Below are 22,117 nucleotides of genomic sequence, written 5' to 3'. Positions count from 1 at the left end.
TTGCGAGGAGTCCACGTTAAGTCTCCCGTTAGCTACAGTTAAATAGGGAATATGCTTAAGAGAGAGAGCTGAGATCAGGTGTTAGCGAGTGCACTGGAAATATTCGTGTTCAGATTTATGACGACAACATCTTGATTTTTATCTGTCGGTGGATTACAAACTGCAATTAAAAGAAAAGCATATGTAATCTGTCAAGTGAATATTCGTTTTCTTTTTTTTCTTTCTCTCATTCAAACGAAAATATATAAACGTATACCGTATACGATGTCGATATATATATAATAATAATATAGTTCTTTGGTAACCATGATGTCAGAAAATAAATTAGTATAATTATTTTGGTAACACTAATCTTTGGAAAAGAAAATCACTAGTGATTTTGGTTATTTTCAAATTGTTATGTTTTTTATTCTGTTTCTCGTTTACAACTCATGAATATTTCGTTTTTGACATTAATACAAGCAACTAAAGCACCGTTTATGAATTATTTTATAAATAAAAAACAATATTCTGTAATTATGTTTGTCCTACTAATATACACGTGTGTTCCCAAATAAATACCATTTGCAGTCAATAAGTTCGAACGGTGTTGGATAATAATATGTTTCTGACTTTCTTGTCTGGTAAAAGTTTAATAGAGTAATACTTATTTATTTTGGTAAGAATTTGGATAATATAGATATGATTATCCACAAAAACTGGATAAATTTGGATAAATATTATCCTAATTAATCGCGTAAATTTAGATTTTCCTTTAATACAACGGTGTTGGATATTATGTTTCTGACTTTGGATAAAACATTAAACAAAACGATCACACTCGGCGTACTAATCGGAAATTTAAATTCAAAACAAATCTGGAAAATATATGATTTCACTTACTGGTATAAAGTTTCCTTTAATGTCGACTGAAACACTCTTCGTATCGTATCCCACCATTTAGAAAAGGGTAACTGGATCGCATAATTTAATTAGGAAAGGCTTACGTCGTGTCATTCACTTATTGGTTGGTCAGAAAGTGAACCTGTGGACCTGTACGCAGAGGATGATTGTTGGATGGGGTTGAGTAACGGATGCTCATGCAATACAGTAGATGCTACGTAGGATCATTGTAAGAATATCCCTATCCAACGCTTTATTCTTGGCCCGACTATTTTGCTTGACACCGACGACATTAATTTTCATATTCAATCATCTTTACCAATTTGTCAATCGATCAACTCTCTCTTTTTGCCTAACCTTTCTTTCACCTTTGCGTCACCTTGTGAGTTTGTTGGAGGATTATGCCAGTTCCAAGTTATTTTTTAGTTGATTTACAAATGAAGGGATGCAATCAACTTTTAAAAACGTTTTAGTTGCTTGAACTATGAAAAGAACTATTGAAAGTCAACGAAATTATATGCCACGAAAGTTTTGGAACCACCCCGTCACACAACACAACAGGGTTAACTAAACCATTAGCTCCTAATACTGTTTTCAACTGAAGATTACATTTCCCTCTTAACCATTAGTCCATTACGGGTTAAGTAAGATGCATGCTTTCAACTTTTTGTTAGGATCCTTTGACGCACACGCTAAGTTAAAAAAAAGCCATCAAAATTATCGTATAGCACAAGTTTGAGTCGCGTATTCCGATTTCGATAGTTCTGTTGGGTTGGGTGCTAAAACCATAGATTTGTCGCACACAAAAGTAGCCCAAGGCCCGTTTGTTTAAAAAAATATCAAAACGGCAACGTATTAAGTGTTTTATAAAAACCGTAACCGAAGACCACGAGCCCCGGCCAAACACAGATCTCCATCACGAACAATATCTAACGGTCCAGATCTATTCCCTCTTCTTCTCCTTCTTCTCTCAAACCAAAAAAAAAAAAAGGCTCTTCTGAATCTCCGAAAAAATCCGATCGGGAGAAGAAATTAAAAAACAATTCAACGGCCGTCCGGTTACTACTGTATTGCTCCGTTCTGACGATTCGTCTTCCCTGAGTTAGATCTGGTACTTCTTCTCCCTTTCGATTATATTTCAGTGTTTTATACGTTCATGATTCTCGATTTGAATTTGTCTCTCCCTATTGGCTTACGTACCAGTGTTGATTTGTTTATTCAGCTAGAACTTTGATTTTGTTTAAGAAGATGGCTGCTCCTCCTTCTAGAGCTCGTGCTGATTACGATTACCTCATTAAACTTCTGTTGATCGGAGACAGCGGTATGTTTCCTTCATCATTCAGATCGTCATCTTTTGCCTTTTGTTCCTTGCATTTTTTCATTCAGTCTGTTTCTTTACCTTTCTCATGATTCTCTTGTTGATACGCTTTGAGTTTTTGGATCGTCCATTTACGATTAGTCCATAATGTGATTTAGTAACACCATATTACACTTAATTTGAATTTCATCAGCTTAGAATGTATGTTGATTCAGAATTTGTCGCAAATGGTCTTAACATTGTATGTACCCACCTTGAGCCAAATTGATTGATTGTTTCCTTTTTATTGATAGCTGTAACTGTTTTCATGATGTTCCAATGGTTTTATTCAAAAGTCTCTTCTTTGTCTATCTCTTGTACCAGGTGTGGGTAAGAGTTGCCTCCTCTTACGTTTCTCTGATGGCTCGTTTACAACCAGTTTCATTACAACTATTGGGTATGTCATTGTCTGTTAACACGTATTCCCTATGTGGTTTTCTGTTCCCCCCCCCACTTAAGTTGTGTTTTGTATTTGACAGTATTGATTTCAAGATAAGGACTATAGAGCTCGATGGGAAGAGAATTAAGCTGCAGATCTGGGATACTGCAGGACAGGAGCGGTTCCGCACTATCACAACTGGTGTGTCTTCCATTTTGCTTTAGGATATGCCCCTTTGCTTTCCAGTTTCTCGTACTGTTGTTTACTTGTTTATGCATCGTTTCTGAATTATTCACCTGCCTAATTGGTTTCTTCTTATTGCAGCTTACTACCGTGGAGCCATGGGCATTTTGCTTGTGTATGATGTCACTGATGAATCATCTTTCAACAGTAATGACTTTCTTAGCTTTTACATTGCAGTCTGATTAGTTCTGTTCTAGGCCTTGTGCTTTGCAATTAGTTCTAAAGTTCATATTTTCTCAGTCTGTTTTTTTCTATCGATTCAACTAATCTCTTACTCTTCGATCCTTTCAATCCTTTGTTTTTCTTCAACTCCAGACATCAGGAATTGGATCCGTAACATTGAGCAGCACGCTTCTGATAATGTCAACAAGATTTTAGTTGGGAACAAAGCTGATATGGATGAAAGCAAAAGAGTCAGTCTTTCTTTCACCCTTCCCTTGTATCTTCCTACTAGTCTATTTATTGTTTTTTTCTTTTTTTTCTTTGGCTGATACACCGATTTGTTTTGTTTCTCCAGGCTGTGCCAACATCTAAGGGCCAAGCTCTTGCAGATGAATACGGAATCAAGTTTTTCGAGACTGTACGTTGTGGTTCTCGATTTGAATTTTTCTCCTACTAATCGTATGATTTTGATTTGGTTCACCTCGATGAGTTTTCTCTTGCAGAGTGCCAAGACTAACTTAAACGTTGAAGAAGTTTTCTTCTCAATTGCTAAAGACATTAAGCAAAGACTTGCAGATACTGATGCAAAGGCTGAGGTACGTTTGAGCTTTAGATTTTATTTTCACCCTCATCATCATCATCATACATTGCAATTAGGATCTATAGAGTAACAAGTTTAGAGCTTTAGTATCCCAAGATAAATCCCTGAAGTATTGTGTAAAATCACGATTACGGTGTGTATCAACGATTTTAACATGGCCGGATTGTTCTTATCATTTTGTAGCCACAAACAATCAAAATCAACCAATCGGACCAAGGTGCAGGAACATCGCAAGCTACTCAGAAATCAGCATGTTGCGGCTGGCCATCAAGAATCCAGCTAGTGAAAAGAGACATATGGTATTTTTTTTTACCTTTGGAAAGAACAAAAAAAAAAAGGAAAAGAAATCAATCTTCTTTTGCTTTTATGAGATGGTGGTGTTTCTACGTATTCTTTGAAATTCTCTCTTTCCTCCTAATGGTATAGTGTCTGAAGGACACAATTCGAATTCCATATTTTCCGGGATGGATTCTCTGACATCTAATATATCAGTTTATCAGTAGCACACCAATGATCTTCTTCTTATTGAATTATACTCTGAAACTGGTACGACTTTTATACCATCCATGTTAAAAGGTTTTGGTGAGGGAGCGTGGTCTCGTATGTTAGGAATTAAGTGTTTACCGAAGCCTTAAATTGAAATCTGTTTTATTGTGAATGGGTGTGTTTGGTGTAGGTTCGAAAATAGTCCTGTTTTAACGATTAATATTTTATCAGTCATTGAAAGAATTCAAATGATTTATTCAAACAAATTGTGTTTTACATACATGACATAAAGAATGAGATAATGTTTGGCAAGATAGAAAATTTACAAAAATTAAATAAATGAAAAAGCCTACTAATTCACAAACTTCAAATCAATTTGCGGAACCAAATTCTTCCCAAAGATAAACACAAGATCATTCTCCAATGGAGTTAGATTCAAGTCCAAGATCTTCTTGCTGCTACTGCATCGATTCAAAACCGGTCTGGAATAAACAAGAGAAGAAGGGATAACCGATTGTTCGGTCATCATGCTCGCTCTATGCTTTCTCATATGACCGCCTAGAGCTTGACCGGTACCAAAAATTTGATCGCAGATTGAACACTTGTGCATATCATTCTCATTGTTACGATGCTTCACCTGTTCTTGGTCAACGCTCATCTTAGGTTTCTTGTGGCTAGCTCTATGACCTCCGAGAGCTTGGAACGAATCAAACTTCCGGTTACACGTTTTGCATTCGAAGTGGTTGTTATGATTGGTTTTGCTTCCGGTAGATTGCTTTACATCGATTTGCTTGACAACAAAACTCTGAGATAACATCATTAGACTTTTCACAATGTCTATATGCTTCACGGATTCTTCGTAGTCGGACCGGTCTCTCTTCATGTTTCTTATTCGGATTGTTGTATGTCGAGAAGAGAAAAGAACACGATAGAGCGAAGTAGAGATTAATTTTTAGGTTTTGGTTGGTTTGTTGGTTCACCTAGAAAATGTGAGAAGGAGAGTAAGATCTTTTGTAACGTATTCATGGAGTAATGTATTTATAAGCAAAAAAATAAAGAAGGTTTCAGAGTAGTTGACTTTTTTTATTTGACCCAAAAAAAAAAAAGTAAGTCGTTTAAAAACTCTCTATTCAAATAAATCGAAGCAGCAATGCTGGTTTGACAAGGACAACAACACACAACATGTTAAGATATTATAGACTAGACTACTAACAGTCGCATTTTCTTTGGTTTGGTAACCGAGAAGTCACATTTTGTTAAATAAAACGAATAATTCTCTTTGGTCTGCCAAAGATATTCCAGTTATAAAATGTTTAAAAATCTTTAGTTGCACATAATTTTTATTGGTGGCTTCGTGATTTCTTATTGACTTTAGAACGTAAATGAGCACGTGGAGAAGAGTATTAGAATGGACTAAATACATATGAACCAAAAAGAAAGTCAAAGTAACAGTCAAAATGATTGCATTCTTGGAAGTCAAAATGATTGCTATTGGGATGTATCCAGGCCCTTATCTACAGATGTGTGATTACATGTAGACGTCATCAATGATGGAATCGTGACGGCGACTAATCCGGATTTGGATTGTGGTTTTAGTCTTTTTCTTTTGGACAAAGTACAAACGACAACGTTGTGTTGGGTTGATCCAAAGCTGTTTTAGTAAACAGCGTGCGTATGGCTACAATCTGATGTATTTTTGTTTGGTCCTAAAATTTTGGCAAAAATGAATGTTTTGTTTGTCTTATGAGTTCTGTGGTCTTACTGAGTTACTTCTCAGGTCTATTGCCTTGGTGAGGCTCTTTATATTTAAATTGTGATATGGTTTTGCATCAACAAAGGTAAGTCCTTTTCTATGAACACAACACACGAGATCTTATAGTAAGTGGGCTGTGGTGATTAATGCAATTAAAAAAAAAAAATGGATTGGCATGATATTGATAAGACGTGATAAGGGCATACCTGTGAATCAACAAGATGGTTTTCTCTTTTTTAGTTCGAGTCTTGTGTAAAATGGTTGCCTACACAGCTATTCAACTGGCTTATATAGTTCAGAAAGAAACTGATGGGGGATTATACGATATCCTGGGATTGGTTTGGCATGGGAGAGTAGAGAAGGGTCTACAACTCATTCACAGGGCTACGTTTGGTTTGGCATTGCGTGTTTAGAAACTGCTGTTTCTTTATGTTTTGTTTAAAGAGCGTTGAACATTCTGGATGCAGCTTGAGCAAATAGATATTGTCTTTAAAAATAGGCGGTTTACTTTGCACATAGATTGTGTAAAGAATCTTATTATCTAAAGTCCCACATCGACAAGTTAAAGATAGTTGGTCATAACCTTGGTAGTATAAATAAAAAGCCGAGCATTACTTTCAAATCATACCTTTCTCGGCCTTTTGGCTAAGATCAAGTGTAGTATGTGTTCTTATCAGTTTAATATCTGATATGTGGGCCATCGGCTCACACGATATTAACTCTATTTTTAAGACAGAAAGCCCATTGAGGTAGCTTGCTACTTGGTCTTTCACGAGTCGCCCATGCGTTGCACTACTGCACGGGCCTGGCTCAACCCACCAATTATTCAGTCAATTTTGTTCTATGTTCAATCTTAAAGTAAGTGGGCTGTTGTGGTCATTGCATTTCAAAATGGATTGGTGTGATATTGTTAAGACATGAAGGACATAACTGTGAATCACAGCGAGATGGTATCTTTCTTTTCTTTTTTATAGCTCGAGTCTTGTGTAAAATGACTGGCTGCATAGCTATTCAACTGGTTTATATATAGTTGAGAAAGAAACTGATGGGGTTTATAAGGTATACTGGGTTTGATTTGGCATGGGAGAGTAGGGGAGGCTCTAGAACTCGTTCACAGGGATAGTTTTGGCTTTGTTATTTGGTTTGTTCTTGATATTTTATCTGTATTCATCAGATTTAAGTTTAACGAGAGTTGTAAGGGAAATCAATTCTGAAACTTACCAAACTCTTGGTGTTATACATGTTTAAGTGTTGTATGTAAATTTCTTTATGTTTTGTTCTTTTTTTGGCAGCTAATTCAAAGAGCAGAGTATATATCTAGAAATTTGTTACCTGCTTTTATCTTCTCTTGAAGTATTACTGTAAGATGAGAGGTTTATGCTGCTCAGTTCACAGACGTCCATTGCACTTTTGTTGTATAAACTGCAGTCTGCAGTTATAGTGCTCAGTATGAATTTAGGTACAGAGACACGGTCAATATGATATCAAAAACATGTCGTGGTACCAAATAAATAAATAATAATAATAACTAACTTGGGGAAGTCTAGGCTTAGCATGTGTTGGTTCGTTGAACATTCTGGATGCAGCGTGAGCAATTGATTTTTTTTTTTGTAAACTGTGAATTTTCATTATAGAAACTCAATTGTACTGTTACAATAGCCTTGAATACAAGAGATAACCTTTTGCCACAAAAAAAAAAAAATTAAAAGACAAAAGAAATCTGCCAACAACAGGGGCAACGTGAGCAATTGATTGTCTTTGAAAAAAAGGCGGTTTGTTCATAGATGCGTAAAGAATCTAATTTTCTAAAGTCCCACATCGACAAGTTACAGAGCGTTGGTCATAACCTTGGTAGTATAAATAAGAAGCCGAGCATTACTTTCAAATCATACCTTTCTCGGCTATTTCTTTTGTCTGATATCTGTTCAAATCAAATCAAATCATATCTGTTCTTATCAGTTTAATATCTGATATGTGGGCCATCGGCTCACACGATATTAACTTTATTTTTTAAGGGTGAAAGCCAATTAAGATATCTTTCTAGGTGAAATGTAAAGTTTTGAAAATAAGAGCCAGATTATACGATAAAAAGTTACTAGAGAAGAACTTCATATTTTTATATGTATGGACATCTGATGATGCACATCTGAAAGTGAATCTGCAGATTTTTCAATCAGCCTGAGCTCTTTAGCCACTCAAATCATCATGCTAGCTAGTCAACGGGTCTACTAAGCTGCATCTCAATACTATTTTACCACTCTTTATAAGTTACTGATTAAGCTTTCTTGAATCACATAACATCTTTCTTGAGTACTGATGCATAACTATGCCCATCAATATGTCTTCCGAATACTCTGCAACTTTACACCGGATGAGTTCTGTTCTGATGATGTCCCTAGAGCTGTCCTGGAAGAGCTTTAAAAAATAAAATCCATCTTTTTGCTTTGCTTATATGTGCACTCACTATACTTTTTTTGTTTGTTTCTCATCAGAGCATATCGAAAGCAGAAGTTATCAGGCGTTACCAATGTCGCAGAGAGAGAGAGAGAGAGAGAGAGAGAGAGTTGCAGAGGTAGAAGGAGACATCCTAGAATGTCAAGAAATGCGTCTATCAGTCTATGATACAAAGAATAGGAGACACGAGCGATGAAGAGCTGGAGAATCAGATTCTTTTCTTACATCCAATCATTGAAAACGTATTGCTGTCACCAATTTCTATACAGAACAGGAATGTGAAGCAGCAAGTTGAGCAGATAGGTGCAGTAGTTACAAATGCAAGATATGAGCTGCTTAGGGAAGTGTGGTCTATGTGAGTGATTGAAAGCCAAATAACGGCTCTTTAGGGAAAGCCATTTGTTACCATCTACTGAATTAAATCAAGTCTTGTCGAAGCTACATATGAAGTCGTAAGTATTTGATCAGATGAATATGCTCTTGATTGTACTTAGCTATTAGAATTTTCTTTTGTTTCTTTGTTGTACCATCAAAATACTAACGTTTTTCTTCTGACAACTCTCTCAATGGTAGACAAAAGGTGTTTTCTTGGAATTTGAATCTATAATGTCAGTTAAGACCAAGAAAAGGATATGAATACAAACAGAATCTGAGCACAAATCGTTGGAAACAGCCTATTTTCTGCAAATGAGATACAAACACAACATTGGAGACGGAAGGAAGAAAGAACAAAACCTAAATCTTGGAACTTCTCTAACAACATAAACTTCCCACCAGGATTCAAAAGCAAACATAATATATAGCATCTCAGATTGTACTAGGAAATTGCCTAATTCAAGCATCATTTTAGTGCGCTCAATGGAAGCAGCATTAATTCCCTGAGCAAGAAAGCTCCTCCAATATTGTTTTTTTTGGTATTTATATAAGTTTCCAGTTCCACCTTTCCTCTGGGTTTACGTAGTTCTGTGATCAATGGACAATGGGAAATAACGCACAGAGAGAATAAAGATGTGTACAAACAGAATCTGTAGTATTGTTTTGTCGTCGACTTAAAAAAAGATGCGTAAAGAGTAGAAAAACCAAAGTGAAATTTTTCTAAAAGTCCCACATCGACAAGTTAGAGGGCGTTGGTCATAACCTTGGTAGTATAAATCAGAAGCCGAGCACGACGTACAAATCATACCTTTCTCGGCCTTTTGGCTAAGATCAAGTGTAGTATCTGTTCTTATCAGTTTAATATCTGATATGTGGGCCATCGGCTCACACGATATTAACTCTATTTTAAGGGAGAAAGCCCATTAAGGTAGCTTGCTACCTGGTCTTTCACGAGTCGCCCATGCGTTGCACTACTGCACGGGCCTGGCTCAACCCACCAATTATTCAGTCAATTTTGTTCTATGTTCGATCGAAGTTTTGCTAACTTATTTACTATTGTGTTGGCTTGCTCTTTGTAAACCGGATCAATGTAGGTTAACAATAAGGGTCATAACTTTTATGACAAGGTCAGCCTAAGTGGACAACCAGTCTGCAACTGAATTTAAAGGATTATAAAATTGACAACTTTTTATAATTGATGTTCAATGTCTTCCCTAGCCGCTTCAATGATCTATACAGGGGAACTGCAGGAGATATAGGTTCATCAAGTAAAGTCCAATCTTAATGAGAAAGTTTCAAAATCCATTTCATTGAATAAAGATATACAATAGAACCCTTGTTGACCTTTTCTTATGTAGTCTCTTTCTGGTTTGTTTTGTTAACTCATTAGATCACTGTCATTATGAGGTTTCTGTTTCCAGCAGTGTCTTTATGGACACAACTATGTCTAATGACCACTAAGACTTGTTCTTTTCCTTGGTTTCAAAGAAATTTCCGGGGATTAATCTTTTATGAATTCTTTAATCTTCAGCCAAACATTGTTTCTTGATTATTCATTCTTCTGGTGACTTGATCATAACTTTATTGGCCTTGACCCAGAATTTTTCTTATGAAATGTGATTTCATCTAAGCTTTGATCGCCCCCATGTATATTTCTGTGTGCTAGAACAGGAGAAAGTATGATCTGTCTTCCTTTTCTAGGTATCGTGATGAGTTCAAGAACATATGGTTCAGTATTTCTGGTTACATTTTGTTGTTGCCTTCTGCTTCAGGCAGCTGATTCAAAAACAGATCCTTCAGAAGGTGATCATTTTTTCCCCAATATTTCATACTCATTCTACAAAGTGGAGACTGCTTTTCAGAATTTTGCTAATATTTTATATCCATTTTGTAGCAAGTGCTTTGAGGGAGATCAAAAGGAGTCTAATTGATCCTATGAGAAATTTAAGTAATTGGGCAAAGGGTGACCCGTGCAAGTCAAACTGGACTGGCATAATATGCTTCGAGAGCTCACATGATGATGGACACTTTCACGTCCAGGAGCTGTATGTCTCTCTTGTATTACCATCTGTCACATTTTTTTTTCTTCTTATTTTTGGTCTTTTCTGCCAAGGTAGATAGTTTATGCATCAATAATGCAGAGTCCTGGTGTCATTCTTGCAAGTATTATACTGAAACTCATGTTATTTACATATTGTGTTGTAGCCGATTGATGAGGCTGAATTTATCTGGAGAGCTGGCTCCTGAAGTTGGCCAGTTATCGTTTCTTGAAATTCTGTAAGATACAGAGTTTAAAGAATTGTTTCATTTGGTTTTTATGTATACTGAAAATTTTATTTGCTCTTGTGTTGCCAACTTTGAAGTAATGTGATGTGGAACAACCTGACTGGGAATGTTCCTTTGGAGATAGGAAAACTCTCTTCCTTGAAACTCCTGTAAGTTGGATCACATTATGCATCTTTATTTTCTTTTGTCTTCTTGTTCTGTTTTTTTTTTCATCTTTTAAAGAAGGCTTTGGACTGAAGAAAGCATAGCATGCCACTTCAATAATTTTTTTTGCTATATTATTTGGACAGACTGTTGAATGGGAACAAGTTCACGGGTAGTTTACCTCCTGAACTTGGTAATCTTCAAAACCTAAACAGGCTTCAAGTAGATGAAAACAACATAACAGGTTCAGTTCCATCTTCATTTGGAAACTTGAGAAGTATAAAACATCTGTAAGTTTATCTTTAAGTATTATCTTCTTCATAGCATAATCAGCAGTTCATACATTACTCACCAGTAGCTTTTGGGTCTCAGTCACTTCAACAATAACACGATAACCGGAGAAATTCCGGTTGAGCTGTCCAAACTGACCAACCTTGCACACCTGTGAGTTTTGTTTGCTTTCTTGATTTCACATTTGGATACAGTCTTTAAAGTGTTTATATTGATGGAAGAAATCTTGTAGGATACTGGACAACAATAACTTGACTGGGACATTGCCGCTAGAGTTAGCTGGATTACCATCACTGACCATACTGTATGTGCCTTCTCCCACATATTCTTCCCATTCCATTAACTGGGAAAGGATGATTCTTTTTCCTTAAATTTTTGATATTTTTTTGCAAAGTTGCTAAGCTAGTGATCTACTTATGCAGTCAGCTGGATAACAACAACTTCGAAGGTTCTGAGATTCCAATGGCTTATGGGAACTTTTCTAGATTAGTAAAACTGTAAGACTATATGAGCTTTTTAGCAATATGTTTCAAATGGGTGCGTTTTTCTAATACTAGTTGTACCTTCATATTTTCAACTTGGCAGAAGCTTAAGGAACTGTGGACTGCAAGGATCAATTCCTGACTTAAGCGGGATACAAAATCTTAGCTATCTGTAAGTGTCTATATATGTTTGCTATTTGTGTAAAATGGTGTCATTGTGTGATTCTTTTTACTGGTTCTTGAACCTTGTTTATAGGGAACAAATGAGTCCACTTTTATATCATCTTCATTTTATTTACAGAGATCTAAGTTGGAACAGCCTCACCGGCACTATACCAGAATCCAAGCTTTCTGACAAAATGACAACAATGTATGCATTTATCCAAATTTTACTCCTTTTGACAGTTTACTTAACATAATAGCTGAGTTTTGCTGCAGTGAACTTTCTTATAACAACCTTATTGGTTCTATACCACCAAGTTTCTCGGAGTTGGGTTCCCTTCAATTACTGTATGTAAACATTAATTGATCATTGAGATTAATTTTTCAAAGTCATCTTATTTTTTTGCACTTTCCAATCATCTATAAGTACTTAGTAAGATATTCTGTTTCATCTATCACAGTTCACTTGAGAACAACAGTTTATCTGGTTCTGTCACAACAGAACTTTGGCAAGACAAGTCTTTCGAGAACAACAAGCTGCAAGTGTATGAACTTGAGTCTTTGTTTTTCTTTTTATGTAATACTCAATAGTTTCCTAGTTTATACTTCATTCTCAGAGGCTGAAAACTTATTTTGGATGTATGCACAGTGATCTCAGGAACAATAACTTCTCTGATGCCACAGGAAACCTGAGAACACCGGACAATGTTACCCTATAGTGAGTTTCTTTGTTCATATTTGGGAGCAAGTTAAATATTTTGGACCAAACTGCATTCTCTTGTCTTGGCATTATAGTCTAATTTAATTTAGTTATGTTCTTGTTCTATATGTTTTGGTTATAAAACTAAAGCTCTTTCTTTAACCTTTGTGTCACAGTCTTCGTGGCAACCCAGTCTGCAAGAGTACAAGCATTCCCATCGTTAAACAATTCTTCCAATACATCTGCGGCGAGAAAAAGCAAACATCTACAAACTCAAATACAACCTGCAATAGTAATGTGTCATGTCCCTTTGAGAATGTGCAAGTTTCCCCAGGAATCTGTTTGTGTACAGCACCTCTTTCGATTGATTATAGGCTAAAGAGCCCTAGCTTCTTTTTCTTCACTCCATATATTAAACACCAATTCATTGAGTATATAACAACGTCGCTCCAGTTGGAAACTCATCAACTAGCAATCGATAGACTTGTTGATGAAAACAGGCTGCGTCTAAGGATGTACTTAAAGATAGTTCCAAAAGGCAAAATGACATTCAACAAGGATGAAGTCATACGTATTAGAGACAGGTTTATGTCATGGAGTTTTAATAAAACTGACTTTTTTGGACCCTATGAGCTGCTGGACTTCCCTCTTCAAGGACCATATGGTAGAGTTTTTGGACCTAATCTTTTAACAATATGGATATTTTAATGATATTTATACTTAAATTTTTGGATGCAGATTATTTGTTAGCTCAAACGAGTAGATTTAATGTGGTTGTATGGATGATGATAGTAGCAGGCTCTATCGTCGCTGCCACTGTGTTATCAGTGAGTGCAACACTTCTATATGTTAGGAAACGTGGTGAGAGAACGCATACATCCACCAAAAAACGTGTTTGTAAGCAACTCGACAATGGATCTTTATATCAGTACTGATTGACTTTGTTTTTTCCTATTACCATGAAACTAAGGACTCTTTTTTATGTCTTCCAGACAGGGCGATATCTCGGGAAATCCAAGGGGTGAAGAAGTTCAGTTTATAGAACTGTCGGATGCAACTAATGGTTTTGATAGCTCCACAATGATTGGTAGAGGTAGCTATGGAAAGGTCTACAAAGGCATTTTGCCAAATAAAACCGAAGTTGCCATCAAACGAGGAGAAGAAACTTCTCTGCAGAGCGAGAAAGAGTTTCTGAATGAGATAGATTTACTTTCAAGGTTACATCACCGGAATCTTGTGTCACTGCTTGGCTACAGTAGTGACATTGGGGAACAGGTACGTCCTTTTTCATATGCAGTTGTTATTTAGCTTTATATTTATGACTAATCCACCTAGGTGTTCTGTTTTGGTTCATGCATGCACAGATGCTGGTTTATGAGTATATGCCTAATGGCAATGTGCGTGATTGGCTTTCAGGTAAGAATATATTCCTCCAAGTTCTTCTTATATACTATAAGTCGCTGTGAGGATGAAAAGTGTGTGAAAGGGAAAAGGGTAGGGTTCCTGGATCGGTCTCGACCAGAAGACCGCAGTGTCCCGCCTCCCCCCCGAATTCTGCCACTTTAGCGGCTTTTCCAGTTACTCGGGAATTTTTAAATTTTTTGGATTCCTTCGAGTTTTTTTTTAACATTATCAGTGGTTAAACATTATCATGCAGCTACTGCTATAGACACATTGAGCTTTAGCAAGAGGTCACATGTGGCTTTGGGTTCAGCTAAAGGGATTCTTTACCTTCACACTGAAGCAAATCCGCCTGTTATTCACCGAGATATCAAAACCAGCAATATACTCTTGGACTGTCAGCTTCGTGCCAAAGTTGCTGATTTTGGACTGTCACGGTTGGCTCCTGCTTTTGGGGAGGGAGATGCTGAGCCCGCCCATGTATCGACAGTAGTGAGAGGAACACCGGTGAGTTCCAAAATAGCATACTAATCGATATTTTGGTCACATATAACATGTGGCTTTTGAAAAAACAGAACATGTTTTACTCCTCAGATATGACATTTTGAGAATTATGTATGCTCAGGGATATCTGGATCCAGAGTACTTCATGACTCAGCAATTGACGGTGAAGAGCGATGTGTACAGCTTCGGAGTAGTGTTGCTTGAGCTTTTGACTGGAATGCACCCATTCTTTGAGGGTACACATATTATCCGCGAGGTACTTTTCTTAACTGAGCTCTCACGCAAACCTGATAATGGAGCTAGCTAAATATCTGAGGTTTATGTGATATAGGTGAGGATGGCATATGAATGTGGAACGGTTCTGTCAGTGGCGGATCGTCGGATGGGACAATGTTCGCCCGAAAAAGTGAAGAAGTTGGCAGAATTGGCGTTATGGTGTTGTGAGGATAGACCAGAGACGAGACCACCTATGTCAAAAGTGGTGAAGGAACTTGAAGGTATTTGCCAATTTGTGCAAGAACCAGATATGTTTTCAGAAACAACGAAATTAATCTGCACCAAAACATCGTCGTCATCTTCTTCTGTACCCTCGCCGTTGTCTTTACTCCCCGGTAGTGACTTGGACAGTGGATTTTTCCACGCAGTAAAACCTCGTTGACAGAACTTTGTGTGAGATAGGGGCTAACTTCAGACCAATGAGAGTTGTATTATTATATTTAGGAGATTTTATGAAACCACTTCTGTTGTCCTGATTCTAACCAGTGATCAAATTTCCCGAGTCATGTGTTTTTGTATTCTCTTTTAGATGTTATATACTAAATCCAAGTCTTAATGTACAACCACGGCCTGGGACAGTTTCTGGTCTGCTGGAGATTCAAGTTTAACCATCAGTGTAGAGAGTTATACTCCGAGAAAAAGAAAAAAATATTTGAACTATGAACATGCAACAATTCAAAAGGTTTGGAATTTTACTCTGAAACAACAGAAGTGCATAAACAAATTCATGAAACACAATCTAGGCAGGACAGGTAAGAGCTTAGCACGTTTGGATTAGAAAACAGACCCCAAAAGAACAACAACAGTGAGAGGACAAGTCATCAACTGTGAAGGACCATTAGAGCAGCGCTGATCCGTAGAAAACAGCTTCCGCAGGACCCGTCATGTAGATATGGTTGTCTTCTTGTTTCCACTCTATTTCCAATGGTCCGCCTGGTAGATCCACCGTGCATTTCTGTTCCACCATAAACCAATACACAAAATATAAGAGGAGCTTTTAAGGTCAACATGTATATGTATAACCTCATGCAGCTAATAACATTTGTGTCTGTCACATCTCTATCGAGGTATAAACCCAATAGTAGTAAGTGAGAGTGAAGAAACCCAAAAAAGGAATACAAGATTCTCCCACAAGACATGAAGCCCATTTAAGCTCAAAAGAATATACAAGAAATGAAAACTACTTTGTAAGATCATAATCTCATCAATCGCCTACCAATCAAATCATCTAACCATTCATTGCAACAGTCAGGTTTCTTAAGAAGAGCTTAAAAACGCTAATCCACTATTCTGTTTATCTACGCACATCTTTTTCCCTCAAGTATCATAATTTATGTGTATATATGGAGGACTAGGAGTTGCATACCATTGTATAATCTAAAAATGTACCATTTTGCAAACTGTTATCTACTTTTTAGTTCTGAAATTCCAAACTTACCCTGTTGGCTCGACCTTCAAGGACTGCTGCAACAACCAGAGCACAAGCTCCGGTTCCACAGGCCAGAGTTGCTCCTGCAGTTTTAATTATGCTTATGCATTAAGCATATAGGGATACAGAGACTGTTGATAATCAACTAAGAAAATTATTTGAAGATTTGGGGGAATCAGCTGACCTGCTCCACGCTCCCACACACGCATTTTCAAATGAGAACGTGATAAGACCTCAACAAATTCTGCAGATAAACACAAAGAACAGTAAGAAAATTTGAGGGGTATAAATCCAAATACAGAGAAGTCTTGCTGTATCTATGATCTATCCATGGAAATCTGGATGAATCTGCACATGAATTCCCACTAACCTGTGTTAGTTCGAGCTGGGAACATTTCATGATGCTCGAACTTTGGACCAATCTCTGGTAAGTTCAAATCATCAACTTTCAGACTCTGGTTGACACACAAAGGAAAACTACAAATGATGAGAAGTTCCATGTGTAGACAAATAATATAACTAGAAGTCTAGCAAGCAAACACGCACCGGTCCACCCTTTTTACCAAATGTGATACAGTGAGGATTGCCCATACTAACACACGTCACATTCCAGCTTACTCCATCAACAACTAGCTCTGCTTGAACAACAGCTTCACCTTTGTTCCCTGGCAATTTCGTGGGCACATCTTGTGCTTTAAGAATTGGTGTCCCCATGTCAACCTTAACCTGTACCCATATCAATCACAATGCAGTAAACAACAAGACAAAGAAAAAAAGATAAAAAAATTAAAACTGTGTCCATCATTTTGAACACAACTAAACCTCAAATGAGACACCAATCCAAATGATATACCTGTCCATCATCTTGAATTTCTGGAACAATCAGGCCAGCACCGGTATGTAGTGTAAAACTATCCAAACAAATAAAGAAGAGTTCAGAGATTATTCAAGCATGCCTAAATCCAGAACTCTCAATAGATGTATATAAACCTATGTTTTCCCTGTAGGTTTTCAAGCTCAGCAATGAACCTAGCAAAGCATCGAACTCCATTGCCACACATCTACAAGAAGAAAATCAAAAGCCAATTACTTTCAACTACTCACTCAAACATATCAACTCCAAAATCAACAGACTTTATGATAGAAAAGCCCACCTCTGGTTCACTACCATCTGAATTGAATATCCTCATTGTGTAATCAGTACCATTGACTCCCGGCATTGCAAAGATCACTCCATCAGCACCAACACCAAAGTTTCGATCGCACAGCTTCGCCGCCTGCTCTTGAGTAATCTTAGGTTCCGATGAGTCTCTGTTATCGACCTACAAAACCCAATTCCCAAAAAAAGACAAAATTTGAAAAACTCCGATACATCTCGGGTCAAATTTACATATTGAGTGTTCAACGGAGAACAAAAAGAGTACCAAAATAAAGTCATTGCCGAGGCCATGGTATTTCACGAAGTGAAGAACTCCGTTTTCTCTCTTGTCGAGAAAACTCGCCGCCGGAGATATTTTCTCGGCAGTGACGGCGTCCATGGAGGCTGAAGCAGACACGCGAAGCCTAGAGCTCTTAAAGCAATACTCTTTCTCGAAGAAACCGAACGAAAGAGAAGAGACAGATCCTAGCTTTTTGGAGAACGCATTCACCAGTTGACGCGATTGCGGCGCGAGGGAGACAGTGCTAGTAACGGCGGCTATCTCCATTGCTGCTTTCAGATTGTTTTCCTCCTTCAACGACTACCCAATATTAAAAATGGACAATTGTTGGGTTTCTCTTGAATTACTTCTTCAACGACTGAACCCTTTTTTGGTTACTACTTTTAAGTCAATAAGAATCTGACATCTCATAATATATTTTGAGAATCTATTTATTCACCTCTTTATAAAATAAGGAAACAAAATCTATATACATTATTATAAAATTTAAAACTTAAACTATTTATTTATAAACCCAAATCAATATATAATTTTATTCTAATTGTAAAATATAAACCCTAACCATCTCATTTGTAAACCCAAACAGACATATAATTTTGTTTGAATTGTAAAATCTAAACCCTAATCACCTTATTTGTAAACCCAAACCGATATATCATTTCATTCTAATTGTAAAATCTAAACCAAACCAATATATAACTTTCCTTAAAAAAAATTATACTGAATTTATTTCGTTAATATGTATTGCTTTTTAATTGAATTTTGATTTATTTGTTTAAACAAGATAATGTATAGAAGATTCTCAATTCTTTAATAAGGAAAAAGTGAACTCCTTGTCGTTATTTAGTAGGTGGGTATCGAATGAAAAAGGCCCTGAATAAAAAAGCCCAATATTGAGAGAGATTTTGGTAAAAACATCGTGCTCTTTTTATATTCAACAACTGAACTCCGCGTCGTTTTTACCCCTGAACAACAACAACACGTGGTTCTTTCAGGCAACGGATATATTTATTTAATTGAAGGCCTTACTAAAAAAGCCCATTAAGAGCCTCTCTCTCTCTATCCTTCGCCGTTCTCTTTCTTCTTCAGGTTCGCTTTCTCTCTCTCTCTCTCTGTTCTAATCAGTCTCTTTCGCTGTTAAAATATTATTTCTCGTCCTGAGATTTTTTTTTCTGCAATTCCAAATTGAGTGAGCGTTTTTTGTATCTCCCGATCTGAATTCCGATGATCAAAACTTACGGCAGTGTTTAAATTCAATCTGCGAGAGAGAGATTTGCGGTTAGTTTTTTATTAGCTACATTCATTACTTATGCTTTTTTATTATATATATTTTCTGTTACTTTTCCCACCTTTTTTAGTTATCTTTTTTTTTTTTTTTTTTNAGATAGATCTTCCCCAAATCGAAGATTATTAGGGTTTTTAAATTTCGGAATCTCATAGCGAATTCAATTACAATTCTCTCTTTGTTCATATCTGGATTTTTTGAATTTCAGCTCTGGATTTGCAATTTTTTTTATTTTTTTATAAGGCTTTATGCAAAGCAGTGTGCATCGTGATAAAGCAAGCTCGATCGCGATGATCTTGGAAACTCAGAGGAATGTTGAATTCCCTCATAGGATCGCCGATAAGCGTCCCAGGAAACGTCCCCGATTGGCTTGGGATGTTGCTCCTCTTCTTCCTCCTCCTCCTCCCCCCTCGGTAATTGAACTATCCAGATATTGTTTGTCTTTTTCTATTGTATTGGTTTCAAAGAGTTGTTCTTTTGTTGTGGTCCTTTGAAAAAAAATTGGATTTTACTCAATTGTCTGTGTTTCTGATCTTGGATGATACTGCGAAAATTGTGTTGACTACTTAAAAAATTAAGACTTTTCTTTTGTGGGTGTGCTTGAGCTAAGTTTCAGCTGGTGTGTGTTTTTTTTTCAGGTATTTCAACCTCCGTTGTACTATGCTCCAGAGTTTGCCAGTGGAGTAGTTCCCAATTTTGTTTATCCCAATCCCAACATGTTCTATAATGGTCTTCCTCGTCAGGGCTCTCCTCCCTGGAGACCAGATGATAAAGACGGCCATTATGTCTTTGTTGTTGGAGATACTTTGACTCCACGATGTGAGTCTTAATGTTACAGAGTCTTTCCACATCTTTATCTGTTTCACAGAGTTTATCATGGAGGTTAAGTTCGTTACTCTGACATGCCTCTTCTATTGTGCGTGCAGATCAAGTTCTCAGCAAAATGGGTGAAGGTTGGTATCCTCTTGCTTAAAGTGTTTGTATACTTCTTGTGATTAGTGTATATTCTGCTTGTCTTTCTGTTCAATATGCATGCTTTAAGTCAAAAGTAGGGTTGTATGTAATTTCTTAATCCGTTTGATTTTATTTTTGCAGGTACATTTGGACAAGTACTGGAATGTTTTGATAATAAAAACAAAGAAGTCGTAGCAATCAAAGTTATACGTTCCATAAACAAGTATCGTGAAGCTGCCATGATAGAAATTGACGTGTTGCAAAGGCTTACAAGGCATGATGTTGGTGGTTCTCGGTAAGAATATATCTCTTCCTCTTACTAATTTTTTTAAGCGTTAAATTTATTGCATTTGGTATAAGCTTTTCGATTCCTTGCAGTTGTGTGCAAATTCGGAATTGGTTTGACTATCGTAATCATATTTGTATTGTAAGTACTGTTACTTTTACTTGATAAGTTTGAGGGGAAAATAAAGTTTCCTTCATGCCCGAATATTATGTGAGTTATAAGAACTTGCGGATGGGTTTAAATGGTTTCAACAGGTATTTGAGAAGCTTGGACCAAGCTTATATGATTTTCTCCGCAAAAACAGCTACCGTTCATTTCCCATTGACCTTGTTCGGGAGCTTGGCAGACAACTTTTGGAGTCTGTAGCATGTGTGTGGACTATTCTTGACCCATTCTTCTATATAGTTGTCCCATTAGTGCCACAAATTATACTTTCTGGAACATTTTGATACAAGACTTAGGTGTTAATAGTTATTACTTAATGTTTCTCATTTGACCACTGCATATTGCTGAAACAGTTATTTCTGGAGACTTTTATTTATTAATGTTCTTACATGTGGTTCATTCTATTCTGACAGACATGCACGACCTACGGCTGATTCACACGGATTTGAAGCCGGAGAACATTCTTCTTGTGTCGTCTGAGTATATCAAAATACCTGATTATAAGGTGAGTAATCAATCATCCCCAATCTGGACTCATTCAGGTTCAGGGCTTTTATAAATTATGATATCCATTCATGAAGAACTTGTACAACTCAAGTAGGTTGACATTTTTCCTTTGTGGTCATCAAATTTTAGTTTCTTTCACGACCCACGAAAGATGGGTCGTACTTCAAAAACCTGCCCAAGTCAAGTGCCATCAAGCTCATTGATTTCGGAAGTACAACGTTTGATCATCAAGACCATAACTACATTGTATCCACAAGGCATTACCGCGCGCCAGAAGTTATCCTAGGTAGACTTATATGACTTTGACACATGATTTTTTTAAGCTATCGGTATTTGAAATTCTGGATTGTTATCACAGGGGTTGGATGGAACTATCCATGTGATCTGTGGAGTATTGGTTGCATACTTGTTGAACTTTGTTCGGTGAGTAACTCTCTCTTTTCGTGTTATTCGGTCCACCAGTATTCATCTCACCAACTCTTCATAAACATTTCTCCTGGATGAAACTTGCAGGGAGAAGCACTTTTCCAAACGCATGAAAACTTGGAGCATTTGGCCATGATGGAAAGGGTCTTAGGACCATTACCGACTCATATGGTGCTCAGAGCTGAGTAAGAACAGCAAGATCTTCGTATTTGCAGCAGCGGTAAATAAATTGAACTGTAATTTCTTATATCAAACTCAAAACGGTTCTTGCAGCCGGCGCTCTGAAAAATACTTCGGGCGAGGTGCAAAGTTAGATTGGCCTGAAGGTGCGACATCAAGAGACAGCTTAAAAGCAGTATGGAAACTTCCCCGGTTACCGGTAAATAATCTCTCAGTGAAATCAATTAAGTAACTTTGACACTTGACATTCGCTAATGTGCAGTATTGAAATCGGTACACAATTTTGTTTTTGGCATTTTGCAGAATCTGATAATGCAGCATGTGGATCACTCAGCTGGTGATTTGATAGATCTAATACAAGGGCTGCTTCGATATGATCCATCAGAGAGGTTCAAGGCAAGAGAAGCACTGAACCACCCCTTCTTCACAAGAATCCGGGAACAAAGTATACCTTTTAACCCAAGCCCCCACCCATTTTTATATAATCACAAGAACTGAGAAAGAAGAA

The 22,117-nt window shown here is 37.0% G+C and overlaps 5 protein-coding genes and 1 long non-coding RNA gene across 9 annotated transcripts; 4 read left to right on the top strand and 2 right to left on the bottom strand.

Moving 5' to 3' along the window:
• On the top strand, window positions 1,777–4,149 carry LOC104781219 (ras-related protein RABE1a). Its single transcript, XM_010505827.1, has 9 exons — window positions 1,777–1,993; window positions 2,105–2,203; window positions 2,564–2,636; window positions 2,719–2,819; window positions 2,943–3,008; window positions 3,177–3,274; window positions 3,379–3,441; window positions 3,527–3,619; window positions 3,808–4,149. Exons 2-9 carry the CDS (start codon window positions 2,131–2,133, stop codon window positions 4,048–4,050), a joined length of 810 nt encoding a protein of 269 aa, XP_010504129.1. The 5' UTR covers window positions 1,777–1,993; window positions 2,105–2,130; the 3' UTR covers window positions 4,051–4,149.
• On the bottom strand, window positions 4,345–5,135 carry LOC104781218 (zinc finger protein ZAT11-like). Its single transcript, XM_010505826.2, has one exon. The coding sequence runs from the start codon at window positions 4,991–4,993 to the stop codon at window positions 4,463–4,465; it is 531 nt and encodes a 176-aa protein (XP_010504128.1). The 5' UTR covers window positions 4,994–5,135; the 3' UTR covers window positions 4,345–4,462.
• Window positions 6,508–7,938, top strand: LOC109132690. Its single transcript, XR_002037740.1, has 2 exons — window positions 6,508–6,813; window positions 7,156–7,938. It is a non-coding gene; the product is annotated as an uncharacterized LOC109132690 (long non-coding RNA).
• Window positions 9,967–15,490, top strand: LOC104781216 (putative leucine-rich repeat receptor-like serine/threonine-protein kinase At3g53590). Its single transcript, XM_019244770.1, is given in 21 exon segments — window positions 9,967–10,495; window positions 10,587–10,737; window positions 10,898–10,969; window positions 11,056–11,127; window positions 11,269–11,412; window positions 11,495–11,566; window positions 11,646–11,717; window positions 11,836–11,910; window positions 11,999–12,067; window positions 12,197–12,265; window positions 12,334–12,405; window positions 12,519–12,602; window positions 12,707–12,775; window positions 12,934–13,421; window positions 13,496–13,654; window positions 13,750–13,788; window positions 13,791–14,032; window positions 14,122–14,173; window positions 14,415–14,665; window positions 14,784–14,918; window positions 14,994–15,490. Coding segments are annotated over 21 exon segments (2,838 nt in total). The 5' UTR covers window positions 9,967–10,371; the 3' UTR covers window positions 15,321–15,490.
• On the bottom strand, window positions 15,611–18,178 carry LOC104781217 (diaminopimelate epimerase, chloroplastic). The gene is made up of 9 exons (XM_010505825.1): window positions 17,792–18,178; window positions 17,522–17,689; window positions 17,358–17,428; window positions 17,221–17,278; window positions 16,914–17,093; window positions 16,738–16,822; window positions 16,552–16,611; window positions 16,377–16,450; window positions 15,611–15,893 (listed from the first exon to the last, which is right to left on the bottom strand). Exons 1-9 carry the CDS (start codon window positions 18,071–18,073, stop codon window positions 15,777–15,779), a joined length of 1,095 nt encoding a protein of 364 aa, XP_010504127.1. The 5' UTR covers window positions 18,074–18,178; the 3' UTR covers window positions 15,611–15,776.
• LOC104781215 (serine/threonine-protein kinase AFC1-like) lies at window positions 18,908–22,111 on the top strand. Of its 4 annotated transcripts, none has more exons than XM_019244768.1 (13): window positions 18,908–19,084; window positions 19,351–19,504; window positions 19,730–19,910; window positions 20,018–20,044; window positions 20,187–20,340; window positions 20,424–20,472; window positions 20,586–20,700; window positions 20,910–21,001; window positions 21,133–21,289; window positions 21,362–21,426; window positions 21,517–21,614; window positions 21,703–21,808; window positions 21,913–22,111. In XM_019244768.1, the coding sequence occupies exons 2-13, from the start codon at window positions 19,382–19,384 to the stop codon at window positions 22,105–22,107; spliced, it is 1,362 nt and encodes a 453-aa protein (XP_019100313.1). In that variant the 5' UTR covers window positions 18,908–19,084; window positions 19,351–19,381; the 3' UTR covers window positions 22,108–22,111. The 4 variants fall into 4 exon arrangements, with proteins under 4 accessions (XP_019100313.1, XP_019100311.1, XP_019100312.1 ...); XM_019244766.1 differs by having other exon boundaries at window positions 19,335–19,504; XM_019244767.1 differs by having other exon boundaries at window positions 19,300–19,504.

The sequence above is a fragment of the Camelina sativa genome, chromosome 4, assembly GCF_000633955.1.
Source record: "Camelina sativa cultivar DH55 chromosome 4, Cs, whole genome shotgun sequence".
Lineage (NCBI taxonomy): Eukaryota > Viridiplantae > Streptophyta > Magnoliopsida > Brassicales > Brassicaceae > Camelina > Camelina sativa.
Note: the sequence above shows the minus strand (reverse complement) of the source record. Positions and strands in the feature narration are given on the sequence as shown.

Bases quoted from the DNA above. Each gene is read 5' to 3' on its own strand.
- LOC104781219 (XM_010505827.1), top strand. From the start codon at position 2,131: ATGGCTGCTCCTCCTTCTAGAGCTCGTGCTGATTACGATTACCTCATT. The intron at 2,637-2,718 runs GTATGTCATTGT...TGTATTTGACAG, and splicing joins AGTTTCATTACAACTATTGG to TATTGATTTCAAGATAAGGA. The intron at 3,275-3,378 runs GTCAGTCTTTCT...TTGTTTCTCCAG, and splicing joins ATATGGATGAAAGCAAAAGA to GCTGTGCCAACATCTAAGGG.
- LOC104781218 (XM_010505826.2), bottom strand. From the start codon at position 4,993: ATGAAGAGAGACCGGTCCGACTACGAAGAATCCGTGAAGCATATAGAC.
- LOC104781217 (XM_010505825.1), bottom strand. From the start codon at position 18,073: ATGGAGATAGCCGCCGTTACTAGCACTGTCTCCCTCGCGCCGCAATCG. The intron at 17,279-17,357 runs GTTTATATACAT...TTGTTTGGATAG, and splicing joins AACCTACAGGGAAAACATAG to TTTTACACTACATACCGGTG. The intron at 17,094-17,220 runs GTATATCATTTG...ATATGGGTACAG, and splicing joins AAATTCAAGATGATGGACAG to GTTAAGGTTGACATGGGGAC.
- LOC104781215 (XM_019244766.1), top strand. From the start codon at position 19,340: ATGCAAAGCAGTGTGCATCGTGATAAAGCAAGCTCGATCGCGATGATC. The intron at 19,505-19,729 runs GTAATTGAACTA...TTTTTTTTTCAG, and splicing joins CTCCTCCTCCTCCCCCCTCG to GTATTTCAACCTCCGTTGTA. The intron at 19,911-20,017 runs GTGAGTCTTAAT...TTGTGCGTGCAG, and splicing joins AGATACTTTGACTCCACGAT to ATCAAGTTCTCAGCAAAATG.